This window comes from Lycium barbarum, chromosome 3, assembly GCF_019175385.1.
Source record: "Lycium barbarum isolate Lr01 chromosome 3, ASM1917538v2, whole genome shotgun sequence".
NCBI classification, from domain to species: Eukaryota; Viridiplantae; Streptophyta; class Magnoliopsida; order Solanales; family Solanaceae; genus Lycium; species Lycium barbarum.
In genome coordinates, this window is record NC_083339.1 from 8838971 (window position 1) to 8854194 (window position 15224).

General features: G+C 39.6%; 1 protein-coding gene across 1 annotated transcript; it reads left to right on the forward strand.

Annotated features, from left to right (window-relative positions):
* The first annotated feature begins 11998 nt into the window (after positions 1-11998).
* On the forward strand, positions 11999-14141 carry LOC132633708 (exocyst complex component EXO70H1-like). Its single transcript, XM_060350211.1, has one exon. It carries the CDS (start codon positions 12158-12160, stop codon positions 14114-14116), a length of 1959 nt encoding a protein of 652 aa, XP_060206194.1. The 5' UTR covers positions 11999-12157; the 3' UTR covers positions 14117-14141.
* Positions 14142-15224: the final 1083 nt, after the last annotated feature.

Below are 15224 nucleotides of genomic sequence, written 5' to 3' on the forward strand. Positions count from 1 at the left end.
GACCTGGGAAGCTGAGGAGCAGATGAAGAAAAAGTATCCTCACCTATTTCCAGTACCTTCAGGTAATCCAATTTCTATGTTTGACTATATTGATTTGTGAATCATTCGTATATGATGGCTATAAAAGAAACTCCCTCGAATTTGAGTAAGATCCGTAGCATTAATCCAACATTCGAGGACGAATGTTCTTAAAGGGGGGAGGATGTTACGTCCCGTATTTTTATACATTGGAACAACCCGGATTAACTATGATAATTTAAGGCCAAGATTATTCCGGGATTTGAAGTCGGGACTTTTGACCATTTGATTTTAATTTGAGATATAAGTCATGTATGAAATTGATGGCATTGAACACTTAGGGAAAATTGGGACTACAATTCATAAAATTGGAATTAAAATGTTGTGCAAAAAAAAAAAAATTCCTTGGTGGCCATGTAAATGGGAATTGGTCCCACACATTGTGTGGCCAATTTTAATTGGTCCACCCCATGTGTGGGCCATGGACACTTGGACAATATTCATATAAGCACAAAAGATGACCAAGTAGTCATCTTTTCTACCATTCCATCAAAAAAAAAAAAGAGCAAGAAGTTGAAGAACAACTTCAACCACACGGCCAAGAACAAAAAAAAAAAACAAATCCAATTCAAGCCATCCCAAAATTATTTCTTTGGTGTAAACCCACTATTTTGAGGTCCCTAAGTAGTGTGGAAGTGTTGTTGGGGCGATCAAATCATCCGTTTGGCAAGATCACAAACCCTAACTATTTGTGGGATTGAAGAAGAAAGGTAAGAATTTCTCTTGTTTTATGAGTTGTGAGTGTTATATGCTTGTTGCAGTATGTTAATATGGGTGAAATTTGTGAGATATGGTGGGTTTGAAGTTAGCCGTGTAAATGGGTATTTTGATTGGGTGTTGAATAAATTCCTTGCAGCGAGTTAAATTGTTGTAGTGTGTAGGATGGCTAAGAATCATCAATATATGTATATGTGTAGTGATAGATGAATATGGGTCATGCTATATGCCAAAGAACACTAATGTCGCTTAGCGTTTTAATGGTTGTTGTGATGACTTTTATGTTGGAAATGAGAGTTTAATGTCCCAAAATGATATGGTGAATTGTTGCGGACTGATTTGAGGCTTATTGTGCGTTTGACGTAATTTGTATATTTATGAGAATTATATCGTTACATTGTGGATTGTTGACACAAATCATGAATAGAAGTTGAGAAGTGTGGCATAGGGGGCTGCTCTCGGTTTGGGGCTGTTTTCGGCCACATTGGATTAAATTATTGGATTGTTGGAAAAATTATGTAAACTGTTTAGAAAGTTCTTGAATGTTGTTGGTAAGAATTCGGGTTGACAATTGAATGTATGAGCTATATTGTGGCTTGAATGTAAGCCGTTGAAACGAATAGTTGGAAAGTTGTTGAATGATGTAAAAGAAAGTTACTATTGTTATTTTGCCTTTCGAATTGATTATCGATGTTGCTAGGTTGGTTGTTGTTGTTGTTGTTGTTGTTGTTGATTTTGAGCGAGTTAAATTCTCGGGATGGCCTATTTATAGGGGAAATGCTGCCGAATTTTCTGTAAAATTTAATGAATAGTTGGAATGAATGGCTTAAGTGCCCTTAGCTAATGTTTGGTATTCGTTGGCGTATTTGTAGACCTTGGGGAGCCCGAGGCGTAGATTTGGATTAGCTTTAGATTGATTCGCTTGGAGTGCGTACGAGGTATGTAAAGTAATCCTCCTTCTTCGGCATGCCTTAGTTAAAATAGGCTATGATATAAGCCTCGAGGAAACTCTATTCTCACAATCCGAGCATGTTTATGAATCGCATTTGTTCTTTGGCATCCTTGCCTTGTCATGGAAAAACATTGATCCTTATGTTCTTGGAATCCATAATTTGTAAAGATTACATGAAAGCTGATTTTTGTTTTAAAGTTCATTCTTTAGCGATTTCAAAACTTCAAACGCCCATAATTTCCTCAGAAAAGCTCGGATTGCTTTGAAATTTTCGTAGGAGTTTGTATGATATAAAATGAGTATGTTTTTCATAGACGGGCTCAGTTCGGGTCTATACTCGTCTGTGGGTCCCGCGACGCCCTTTATGTAAATTCGACAACTTTGAATCAAAAAGTGATAATTATCATTCCGATTTCGAATATGACTATTTTACTTATCCTTCGGATTTATAATAATGATTTTATGCATATGATTCGTCACTACTTCGCTCGTGCCTACTATGATATCGTTCGCCGGTTCCCGGGCCGGTTCTGTTGTCGTGCGCTTTTTGATACATTCCGGTGTTATGCTGTGTTTATGGTTCACCGTGCTCCTCGCTCGAGGGCCGGGTTCCACTTATGTTTGGCGTTATGCTGTGTTGTGATGTGTGACGGGGATTCGGAGATTTGAAACTTTCTGGTGTTATGCTGTGTTGTGGCGCCATCGACAGGCGGGCGACCACATTTTCCAGTGCCCTATGCATAATTTATACTTTGGAAATAAACATTTTGATATGTATTATTTTCTATATATCTGATTCGATTATTATTCAGATTTATTTCTGTACCTTCTGCTTTGCATACTCAGTACATATTTCGTACTGACCCCCTTCTCCGGGGGCTGCGTTTCATGCCCGCAGGTACAGACGCACAGCCTGGTGATCCACCTGTTTAGGACACCCTTTCTGCTATTCGGAGTGCTCCTCTCTTTCCGGAGCTTATACTTTTGGTATATATATTTATTAGTGCATTTGTATATATTCGTTCATGGGTACGGCGGGGCCCTGTCCCGTCATATGATTCTGTCGGTCTGTTTAGAGGTCTGTGGACATGTTTGTGGGTTAGGGTCTTTCTGTATGAATGTATGTACATGTCGTTTGGGCGATCACATACGCCGAGGCGGCCGGTCCGCATATGTTGTTTGGGCGACCCTATACGCCGAGGCGGCCGGTCCGCATATGTTTATATATTGCTTGGTTAGCCATGTGTGGCTTTCGTTGGTATTTTCTGCGTGCAGGGTATATTGGATAGTCCGTAAAACAAAGGAAACTCTGCCGAAATTTTTCTGGAAATTACCTAAATTTGAAATAAAGCCTTGTCGGCTTTCGCCATATACTAGAATGAGTTGATAGAATTTGAGATAATATTTAATAGAGGGGTTCGGGTGCCCAGATCGGGCACTAGTCACGGCCTACGGGGTTGGGTCGTGACAGCTTGAGCTTTCTAGAAGCACTCACCAATGCCAATGCCAATTTTTTCAAATGGGGATAACGGGTCTCCGCATCCCCCAAAGTTCTACTCACGTAATAGATAGGGAATTGTGTACCTGATTCTTCTCGGACCAAGACGTCACTTACCGCTATCTCGGAGACAGCAAGGTAGAGAAAGAGCGGCTCGTCCACCTTCGGTGTGTGCAGCAACGGAGGGCTAGACAAGTACCTCTTCAATTCCTGTAGAGCTTCTTGGCACTCCGGTGTCCAAACGGAGTCGTTCTTTTTCCTCAGTAAGGAGAAGAAGCGATGACTCTTGTCCGAAGATCTCGATATGAAGCGACTCAACGCCGCTATCCTTCCGGTGAGCCTCTGTACTCCTTTGACGTTATTCACTACCTCGATATCCTCGATGGCCTTGATTTTGTCCGGGTTGATTTCAATACCTCGGTTTGACACCATGAAATCCAAAAACTTACCGGATTGGACACCGAAGGCGCATTTTTCCGGGTTAAGCTTCATGTTATACTTGCGGAGCATATCGAAGGTTTCCTGCAAATGCTTCAAATGGTCCTCTGTTTCCAGGGACTTAACAACCATATCGTCAATGTAAACTTCTATTGTTTTTCCTATTTGTTCTTCGAACATCTTGTTAACTAAGCGTTGGTAAGTTGCACCGGCATTTTTTAGGCCGAATGGCATCACATTATAGCAGTTTGTCCCGTACCGGGTGATGAAGGGCGTTTTCTCTTGATCCCCCGAGTGCATCCGTATTTGGTTATACCCGGAGTAAGCATCGAGAAAACTTAACATCTCATGTCCGGCCGTCGCATCGATCATTCTATCGATGTGAGACAACGGAAATGAGTCATTCAGGCATGCTTTGTTTAAATCCTTGTAATCGATACACATCCGAAATTTATTACCTTTTTTGGGCACCACTACCACATTAGCAAGCCAATTCGGGTATTTCACCTCCTGGATAGAACCTATTTTTAAAAGCTTTGTTACCTCTTCTTTTACGAAGGCGTGTTTTGCTTCCACCATGGGACTTCTTTTTTGCTTCACCGGGGAAAACTTCCCGTCCAAGCTAAGCTTGTGAGTTGCTACTTCTGGTGATATACCTGTCATATCTATATGCGACCATGCGAAGCAATCAGCGTTAGCTTGAAAAAATTCAATTAACTTGCTCCTGAGCTCCGGGGTAAGCCCCGTGCCCAGGTATACCTTTCTGTCTGGTAGGTACTCGAACAAGATGTGCTCCAGCTCCTCTACAGTTGATTTTCTTGCATCCGAGTCATCCGGCATGACAAACGATCTGGGTACTTCGAAATCCTCCTTCTCATGCACTGGATCCGACCCGGTGTGCTTTGATTGCTATTGGGCGCGCTCTCCTCCGGTTACACCCTTTTCCTTCTGAACCGATTCTATAGGCCGAGGCGCCGCTTCCTCTACTGCGAACATTTCCCTTGCAGCAGGCTGTTCACCCCTGATGGTTTTTATCCCTTTCGGGGTGGGGAATTTCAGCAACTGATGCAGCGTTGAGGGCACGGCCCTCATACTATGTATCCAGGGCCGGCCCAGTAATGCATTATACTTCATGTCCCCTTCGATCACGTAGAACACCGTTTGTTGAATGGTGCTATCGACGTTTACAGGCAATGAGATCTCCCCCTTTGTGGTTTCACTTGCCATATTGAACCCGCTGAGTACCCGGGATACCGATACGATCTGATCAAGCAGCCCTAGCTGTTCGACTACTCTCCACTGGATGATGTTGGCCGAGCTACCTGGGTCAATCAAAATACGTTTAACCTTAGTCTTAAAGATAAGTACAGAAATTACCAATGCATCATTGTGTGGTTGAATGATGCCCTTCGCGTCCTCGTTGCTGAAAGAGATAGAGCCCTCGGGTACATAATCCCGGCTGCGCTTCTCCCGAACTACAGAGACCTTGACCCGTTTCATTACGGGCCCTCGAGGTTCATCGGTGCCACCAACTATCATGTTGATCGTATGCTGGGGTTCCTCTGGCTCGGTCCTTCGATGGGTCTCCCTTTCCTTGTAGTGACTTTTGGCTCGTTCACTCAGCAGCTCTCGGAGATGACCATTCTTCAGCAACCAGGCTACCTCCTCTCTCAACTGGCGACAATCCTCGGTTCTATGACCATGGGTTCCGTGGTATTCACACACCAAGCTTGGGTCCCGCTGACCCGGATCTGACCTCAGGGGTTTCAGCCATCTTACATCCGGGACGCGGTCGATGGCCGAGACGAGGCCCGAAGTATTAACATTGAAGTTGTACTCCGATATTTTTGGCAAACCCTTGTTTCCGGCAGAACTTCCGGCGTCGCTCCTGAGTGAGAGACCCCGACTGTTTGTCTGGCGTTCGCCCCGCTTGCTACCCCGACCTGAGAAACGGCTTGGGCTCTCTCTTGACTTTTTCGACCTAAAATTTTGCCTCTCTGAATGGGAGTATGGCCGGTACCTTTCCTTCGATGATTCGGCCTTTGTTTCGTAACCCTTCCTTGGTTTCTCAAAACTTCTATCCATATTTACCGGGCCCGGGGGGAGCTCGAATTGATCGTCCTCCACCCGAATCTTGGACTCATACCGATTATGGACATCGGCCCATGTGACAGCCTCGTATTCGAGCAAACTTTCTTTTAATTTGAACGAAGCTGTTGAACTTAGAACATTGAGCCCCTTTGTGAAAGCTTGCGCGGCCCATTCCTCTGGAACCGGGGGGAGTTCCATCCGTTCCCTTTGGAACCGGCTGACGAACTCACGCAGTAACTCATCGTCCCTTTGAGTTATTCGGAAGATATCGGCCTTGCGGGCCTGTACCTTTTTGGCACCGACGTGGACCTTGATGAAGGCATCGGCGAGCATTTCGAAGGAGGTGATCGAATGCTCGGGTAGGTGGTCGTACCACGTCAATGCCCCTTTTGACAGGGTTTCCCGAAACTTCTTCAACAGTACCGATTCAATCTCGTCCTCCTCCATATCGTTACCCTTTATGGCACATGTGTACGAGGTCACGTGCTCGTGCGGGTCCGTTGTGCCATCATATTTCTGGATATCCGGCATTTTGAACCTCTTTGGGATTAGCTTCGGGGCCGCACTCGGGGGGAAAGGCCTTTGGATGTACCTTTTTGAGTCCGGTCCCTTCAGTAAAGGCGGAGCCCCCGGGATCTGATCCACCCTAGAGTTGTATGTTTCGACCCTCTTCTCGGTCGAGTCTACCCGTTTTGCCAAAGTTTCGAGCATTTTTAGAACCTTGGTGGAGGATCCAGCTCCGGATCCATTGCTCTCGATAACGCGTGCCTCCTCCCTTCTGGGTTCAGCAACACCGCTCGTTTTTCCCGGGGTCGCTGTTCCCCCCCCCCCCCCCCCCCCCCCCCCCGTTTTGTAGCCGGGCTATTGCGATTCCCTGCTCGGCAATTGCCGTTCTTTGTTCCTGCAACATTTCAAAAATCAAACGTAAGTCAATATTATCACTCGGTTCTCTCCGGTCCTGTGCCCGGGACAAAGTGACAGAATTGTGGGTATTTAGAAGGTCAGTGGCCGGCAAGGCGGCATTCTCCTGATCGACGGTGTTTTGTCGATTGAGGCCCTCCCTCGAATTAATGGGGTTAGGGTCAATGGGGTTCGGTGGTCCTCGTGGGCCGCTTCCATCGTTTTCGGCCACGATTTCGTTGTTGTTGACGTGACCAGATTGCCCGCTGTCAGCCATTTAGTCCGTTTTTTTTTTCAAATACGAACAGAAAGTGCTTTTGATTTAGATGGGTAAGGCAGAGATCAAGGCAAAAGGCCACTATTATCTTAGCCCCACGGTGGGCGCCAAACTGTTTACCCCGAATTTGGATAATCAATTGAATTTGTGAGTGGGTATAAGATACGTGGTTAAGCCTCAATCTACTTGATAAAAGAAAGGTATAAATATAGATATGATGCGACGAAAGCAATGATAATCGGTGGTTTTCTATATATTTGTGTGTTTCACTAATGTGTGAATGTTATTCGATTGAAGTAATGCAAGAAATAACACAGCAAATGTGACCGAAATCAGGTGTTTGAGAGAGATCTTGTGTATATATTGCTATTACAAAGTGTGCTTGACAAGTGTAAGCCAACCTCTACAAAGGAGAGGGATGAGCTCTATTTATAATGTTGCCTCTATGGGCCTCATACAATACAAATCATTAAAAAACAAGCGGAAGGACAGCTCTGAGTGAGTTAGGTTGACCGTACGGTCTGACACACGCATGGTTGGTGGTTGACCATGACAGGACGCTACCGACGCGTAGCTCACGCGCAACGGCTCTACCGGACCAATAGCCACGGATATTGGGACTAACGGCCTCGACCGACCGATGATGAAGAAACCAGACCAATCGGCCCCGCGCTTGGCTCCGGTCCGGGCGATCCTCCGGTCCGACCGTTCCTCCGGTTCAGAATGAAAATCTTCATCTATGTTCTTGTGACCTCCTTCCTTCTGTTCCCCGTATCATCGGTTTTGACTCATACCCGGTTTTTACCGTATACAGACCTATCAATTGACACAACCTATATCTGCTCATACTTATCTTGCTAATGATTGCAGGTTGTTGATTCACCAGGTGGAGAATTCGAAGATCAAACGTAACTTTAGAGAGCTTAATGCAGTCGCACACCAGCTAGCCATGATAGAAATGAAGCATAGCAAATTTTAATTTTGTCACTTATATATCTACCAAGCAACAAAATTTTATTTATCCAGTGTAACCCGTGGTGGTCATCGCGAATCTATTAATACACGACCCATTAAATTGAAAATAACTGGCTGCGGACCCATATATATACATATATGATGGCTGATAATAAGATTAGATAAATCAGTTTATGTAAGCGATTCACATGTAATTCATGTACTGAAAGTGTAAGTATAAAAAACAAAGAAAAAGAAATCACATAGAAATTGGATTACTCGTCAAATGATACGAGAATCAAGGGCGGGCCTACAAGGTTACATATACGGATTCGGCAGAACTTTAATTCATATTTTGACTTTTTATTAATATACACAAAAAATAAATTCAAAACTCAATTACTAACCCGTGATGTCACTATACAAAAGTTCACATGGTTGCTCCGCCTCTGACGAGGGATGATCATGTTTTATATATGCAAACAGTGTAATTCTCTTTGTACTATCAGTATTATTTAATTTGTGATAGTAAGTTAATCATCGATTTTATCGACTTACTTTTAGTTCTTATCATAAAAATTTACCTACTGTCATCATATAATGACCTGATTATATAGATATTATTTAAAGATTGCTCAAGGGCCCGTTTGACCATGAGAATTTTTCACTTTTTTCCGGAAAATTATTTTACTTTATTTGAAGATCAGCGTTTGACCATGAAAATTCCAAATACAAGTCGTATTTGAAATTTGAAAAACAACTAAAACCTTGTTTTCACTTTTTTCACTTTCAATACATTCAAACAATCAAATATTCTTTACAAAAATTATAACCAAACACAACTCCGATTTATATGAACATACGAATATAATTTAACCGTCTTACCTATTATTGAAATACAAGCTCTTGAGACATTAGCCTACATTTTCACTAATATAATCCCCATTATAGATGATGTGATGGACAAATTAATCTGTTTGGAAACAACATTCTTTAACCACAGAATTAAATCTGTTATTATCGTCACCTTATCTATCAGCTGCATTGGGTTTGCCTCTCAGTTGAAAACAATAAAATCCTCTTCAAATGTTTCCTCAATAGCCTGGCGGTTCTTTAGTCTCCCCTTTTTTGAAGCAGAAGTGCTTGGTTGTAGGGGTTTTCTTTTTCTCAACAATGCAAGGTTGTGTCTAACAAAAATTAAGTGATCTAATGAAGTGAAAATATACTCCTTCCACCCCAATTCATGTGGCAGTGCTCAAATTTTGAAAGTCAAACGAGTTATTTTTATCGCAGTTTTTTTTATATGCCTTAATATATTTAGTTATTGTAATTTACATTACTCTTTATGTAGTATTCAATTATGAAAATTTTATGCCAAAAAGCTTAGTACAATATTTGTGTCCATAGTCGAATTAAGAAATTTGATTCTCGAAATTCGAATTATGATATATAAATTGGGAGAGGAGTACTACTAATTGATTATGATTAAGTAAGAAAATCTTTATGCAACACATATTATGCATATATCTATTCAGTGTAAACATACGATGTAGGTAAGGTTTTATCGGAATAAAGTGTAACAGGAAATAAGAGCATTTTCTTTCTTAAGAGTTAATTAAATTAAACGAACTATGACACAAAACAATTAATGATATGTGACGAAAAACAATTAATGATATGTACGTCTTTCATATCGATTACTACAAAACTAAAATATTCTAACTATTACCAATATGAAAAAGTCGTGCCTAGTAAAGGGATGAAACTTGAACCCCCCCCCCCCCCCCCCACCCCCAACACCACGACCCCAACAAAAAGAAAGTGTATGATAACTCCACCTTTAAATTAGCTACTATTCGATTCTCTTCATATTCACTCGTTCCCGTTTACACTGGACTTCATCCTAAGAAAAAGTTGAAAATGAATAAGGTAGCTCATATTTCTTCTGCTCTTTTTTCCCTTTAGAGGAGAATAAAAGATAAAAATTTGGCGTTTACACCAATTTATATTAACATACGAATATAATTTAACTATCTTACCTGTTATTGAAATACAAGCTCTAGAGACATTAGGCTACATTTTCACTAATATAACCCCCATTATAGATGATGTGATGGACAAATTAATCTGTTTGGAAACGCGGAGTTAAACCTGTTATTATCGTCGCCTTATCTATCAGCTGCATTGGGATTGCCACTTAGTTGAAAACAATAAAATTCTCTTCAAATGTTTCCTCAATAGCTTGGCGGTTCTTCAGTCTCCCCTATTTTGGAGCGGAAGTGCTTGGTTGCAGGGGTTTTCTTTTTCTCAACAATACACGGTTGTGTCTAACAAAAATTAAGTGATCTAATGAAGTGAAAATATACTCCTTTCACCCCAATTCATGTGGCAATGTTCAAATTTTGAGAGTCAAACTAGTTATTTTTATTGTGGTTTTTTCATATGTTTTATATATTTTTAGTTATTGTAATTTACTGTACTCTTTATGTAGTATTCAATTATGAAAATTTTATGCCAAAAAGCTTAGTACAATATTTGTGTCCATAGTCGAATTAAGAAATTTGATTCTCGAAATTCGAATTGTGATATATGAATTGGGAGAGGAGTACTACTAATTAATTATGATTAAGTAAGAAAATCTTTATGCAAACACATATTATGCATATATCTGTTCAGTGTAAACATACGATGTAGGTAAGGTTTTATCGGAATAAAGTGTAACGGGAAATAAGAGCATTTCCTTTCTTAAGAGTTAATTAAATTAAACGAACTATGACACAATACTTCAACGTGAATAACTCGAACCAAATATGTCAAATACTTGTTAAACAAGACACGTGATAATATATAATCAATTTCCAAGAAAGCAGCAAGTACAATTATCAAAACTAATATTATAACACTAAACGTCAAAATGTGTGAATTAGCTTTGGTCCTCTTAAATTTCCTCATCAGAAAAATAATAATTCAATTAAGTTGACTTTTCGGAGTCCGTTATTTCACAGTAATTCTACCTACCCCGTCACCGCGGCGTCCATTGCTAACTCCCAAAGTGCAAGGGCAAGAGAAGATTGCAACTTATTTTTGTATAGTTTTTAAATACTCAAATTTTAATTTTAAAATATTAAGTTAATTTAATTCAATTTAGTTTCAAAGATTAGTCATTGAGATAATATTGTTTTGAACCTCAAGTTATTGATAAATTCTGATTTTAATCATTATGATATATTTCAACATATTTATCCTTCAATGAATTAAAATAGCTATATTTTTGGTGTCATGTTTAGTCTATATTTAGAAGTATGTTACCCTCAAATATGATGTAATAGTAGAAGCTTAATATAACACACATGAGTAATCAAATGGTGGAACATTTAATAATTTTGAAACTTTGTGAACATTCACGAGCAAAGAGATGACCCCACATTGTGGGATTTCACTGGGTATGCTTTTGTTGTTGTCACAAGCAAAGGGATCAAAAGTGTACATTTCATATGATTGAAGGTTAAACATCCTTAGACATATATCACAAAGACTAAATCTAAAACTTACCAATAGCTGAGGGATCAAAAATATTATTCACCGTAGTCAAATTCTAATTAAAAAAATTAAAAAGTGTCACATAAGTTGGGATAAAAAGAGCTATCCATTATTAAGGATAACAAGAAGCTTAAAATTAATTATATTTAAAATAAAAATGTACTCCCCCTTTCTAATTTAAATGAATTTCTAGCACTTTTTATAGTCTAAAATGAATGAATTTTTCAAATTTTCAAAGTCCAAAGATGTACATTAATTAACTTTTTCTAAAATTGCCATTCTATTTAATGGGTCTTCTAAAAATCCCAACTTTTTTAGCTAATAAATCTCAATATTGACTATCTCTTGTTTTAAGAAAAGTTTGTGAAGAAACAAAAGGATAATATTGACAAATTATCCTCTTTTTAGTTAACTTTCTTAAGTAGTGTTTCATAAAAATTCATTTATTTGATGTTTTCTGAAACATACTAAAAAAAAAATATGGTGAGAATAGTTTTTCTTTATATATAGGGGATCGGGGTGGGGAAAGAAAAAGAGTTAAATGTGAATCGAATCACAATTACTATATGAGGAACTTTCAGCAATATCATCAAACTGTACGGGTTACTATTTTCTCTCTTTCTATATATATCCTCTTCTCAATCTCCATGAAAAACTGAAAATCCATTGTGAAGCTTTAATCCTACATTTAAATTCTTCTTTCGACGATCAAATGCCGAAAATAGAAACAAGAGAATTTTGTTTTTCTCCAAAAAGCTCGCCAAAAATAAGGATGAAAGAACTTTGTTGTTCTCCAAAAAGTTCAACAACTGATCATAGTACTTCTCCATCAAGTACTTCACTATTCTCTTCCCCTTCGCGTTTCTCATTTTTATCTCCACGACCCAGTTTTTCTGATTCAGTTATCAACCGTACACTCGAGATGGCTGAACCAATGATCATGAAATGGAACCCTAACACAAGTACGTTCTCGAAAGTGACTTCTCTGTTCTACGAAAACAGAAGAGAAGCCAAAGACTTCGTCAAATGCGTGTATAACTTACAAAAGGCGATGCATTTTCACTCAACTGAGAATGCCAAATCCGATAAGCTCGTTCGTGCTCAATCTCTAATGGAAATCGCGGTGAAAAGGCTACAAAAAGAGTTTTACCAGATTTTGTCGATGAATAGAGTTCATTTGGATCCTGAATCTATAACTACTGTGTCTTCTAGAACTTCGTTAAGTACTCGATCGAGCACTTCTGAGTTCGAAGGCGATCAGGATGATGATGATCGTGTTGTGATTGCTGGTGAATCTGTTTCTGAAGTTGAGGATGTTTCTAATGTTGCAATGAATGATTTGAGGTTGATAGCAGAGTGTACGATTTCTTCAGGTTACACGAAAGAGTGTGTGAAGATTTACAAAGGTATACGTAAATCAATCATCGATGAAGCTATTTATAGACTAGGTGTTGAGAAATTGAGTTCTTCCCATGTTCATAAAATGGATTGGGAAGTTTTGGAAATAAAGATCAAGGATTGGCTTCACGCAGTTGATGTAGCGGTGAAAACATTGTTCAATGGAGAGAGAATTCTCTGCGATCACGTTTTTTTATCTAATGATTCGATCAGAGAGATGTGTTTTACTGAAATATCAAAAGATGCAGCCATGATTCTGTTTAGTTTCCCGGAAAATGTAGCGAAAAACAGCAAAAAGTCGCCGGAAAAAGTGTTCCGTCTGCTCGATATGTACAACGTGATCGCGGAACACTTGCCGGAGATTGAAGCTATATTTTCTTCTGATTTAGAATCCGTCATCCGGTCTCAAGTGTTGACATCACTCGTCAAGCTTGTTGAGTCTATAAGGACGGGGTTAACCGAGTTTGAAACTGCTCTACAAAAGGACTCGTCAAAAACACTGGTTGCAGGAGGTGGAATCCATCATCTCACAGTCGAAGCAATGAATTACATCACTCTACTTGCTGATTACAGCAATGTACTCTCCGATATCCTCGTCGAGTCTCCTCCTCCGAGTAGAAATTCGTTACCAGAATCATACTTCGGTATCTCTGATTCCAACGAGTCCCCCGCGCCGGTGATATCACTCCGATTCGCTTGGTTGATTCTCATTCTTCTCTGCAAACTAGACGGCAAAGCGAAGCACTACAAGGACGATTCCCTCGCGTATCTCTTCTTAGCCAACAATCTCCAATACGTAGCTGTAAAGGTCCGTTCGTCGAATCTCAAGTACTTGCTAGGTGAAAATTGGATATCGAAACATGAGGAAAAGGTCAAACAGTTCACATCAAACTATGAACGGCTAGGATGGAGCCACGTCATCGAGTCGCTACCGCGAGAATCAAACACTACAATGGCTCCACAACAAGTGAAGGAGATTTTCAAGAGATTCAATTTGTCGTTCGAGCAAGCTCACCAAAAGCATTCCGTGTGCATCGTAGTCGATAGTAAACTTCGCGATGATTTGAAAGTGTCAATCGCGAGGAAAATAGTTCCGTTGTATAGAGAGTTTTACAATAAATATAGAGATGCGATAGTTAGAGAGAGACATTCCTCTCATGTGATTAGATTTTCTCCGGAGGATGTAGGACATCAATTGTCCGATTTATTTTTTGGACCGATCGAATTAGAGGATTGTTTATCGTTTGAGTTTTCTCCATCGCGATTGCAATAAAAAAAGTTTATTTGTTTATTCTTGCGATGATCTTGTCTAATTATGTTACGTTGTGCAATACTTGAAGATCATAATTACAGATGTATTGACTGCAGAACATTTTTTGATATGTTCAGAATAAAGCAATGATAAGCATTTCATGAATGATGATTGTTTTGCTTTTCCATAAACCAAAGATGTTTTTGGCAGTTGACTTCTATTGACTTCTATTCTTTCAATAGCAGAGCTGACAGATATTGGATATACTGAGACGGAATTAGGGGCGGGTGTAGCATGGAAAGTACGATCGTTCCGCGTCAAATTATATATATGTATTGAAAAATTCACAAAACATAATCCATATATAATAATATAATAAATTTTTGAATTCATAAACTTTAAATTTTGAATTCACTGCGGAACAAAATGCAAAGAAAAGATGAACAACTTATATCATGATGATGATGATGCTATCTTGGACTTATATTTTATGTTTGTTGATTGTCATACATTCTCGAAAAGTTTTCATCTCCCCCTTAATAAGGCAAGTAGACATTAAAAGGAACAACTCTTCTCCTGTTATGTAAAGGTGGCAACCGGTTCTTTATAACCGGTTTTAACCGGTAACCGGAATCGGAACCGGTATAACCGGTTCCGGTTAACCGTGTATTAGTTTACCGGTCCGGTTTCAATTTTTTTTTAACCGGAACCGGACCGGTTAAACCGGTTTAACCGGTTAAAATTAAAAAAAAAAAAAGAGCCGTTGGGCCGTTGTTAATGGACCGTTGGCAACGGTCCATTTGCAAAAATGACCGTTGCCAAACGGTCATTTTCTTAATTTTTGGCCCCCAATTTTTTTTTTTAACACTTTAACACATCCCCCACCCCTATATAAACCCTTCTTTATTTTCATTTTAATTCACATCAATTCACTCTTCTTCATCTTTCTCTCAAATCTCAATCTCTCAATTATAGTTACTTTGCAATAATTAGCCACAAAGTCTTATTATAGTTTCAACTTTCAATTATTAATTTTGCAATTATAATATTGTTGGTGGAGTTGGTGATTTTGCAACAATCCGAAGTAGCTTTGATGGATTTGCAATTCTAGCCGCCTTCGCTTTGATGG

Bases quoted from the DNA above. Each gene is read 5' to 3' on its own strand.
- LOC132633708 (XM_060350211.1), top strand. From the start codon at position 12,158: ATGCCGAAAATAGAAACAAGAGAATTTTGTTTTTCTCCAAAAAGCTCG.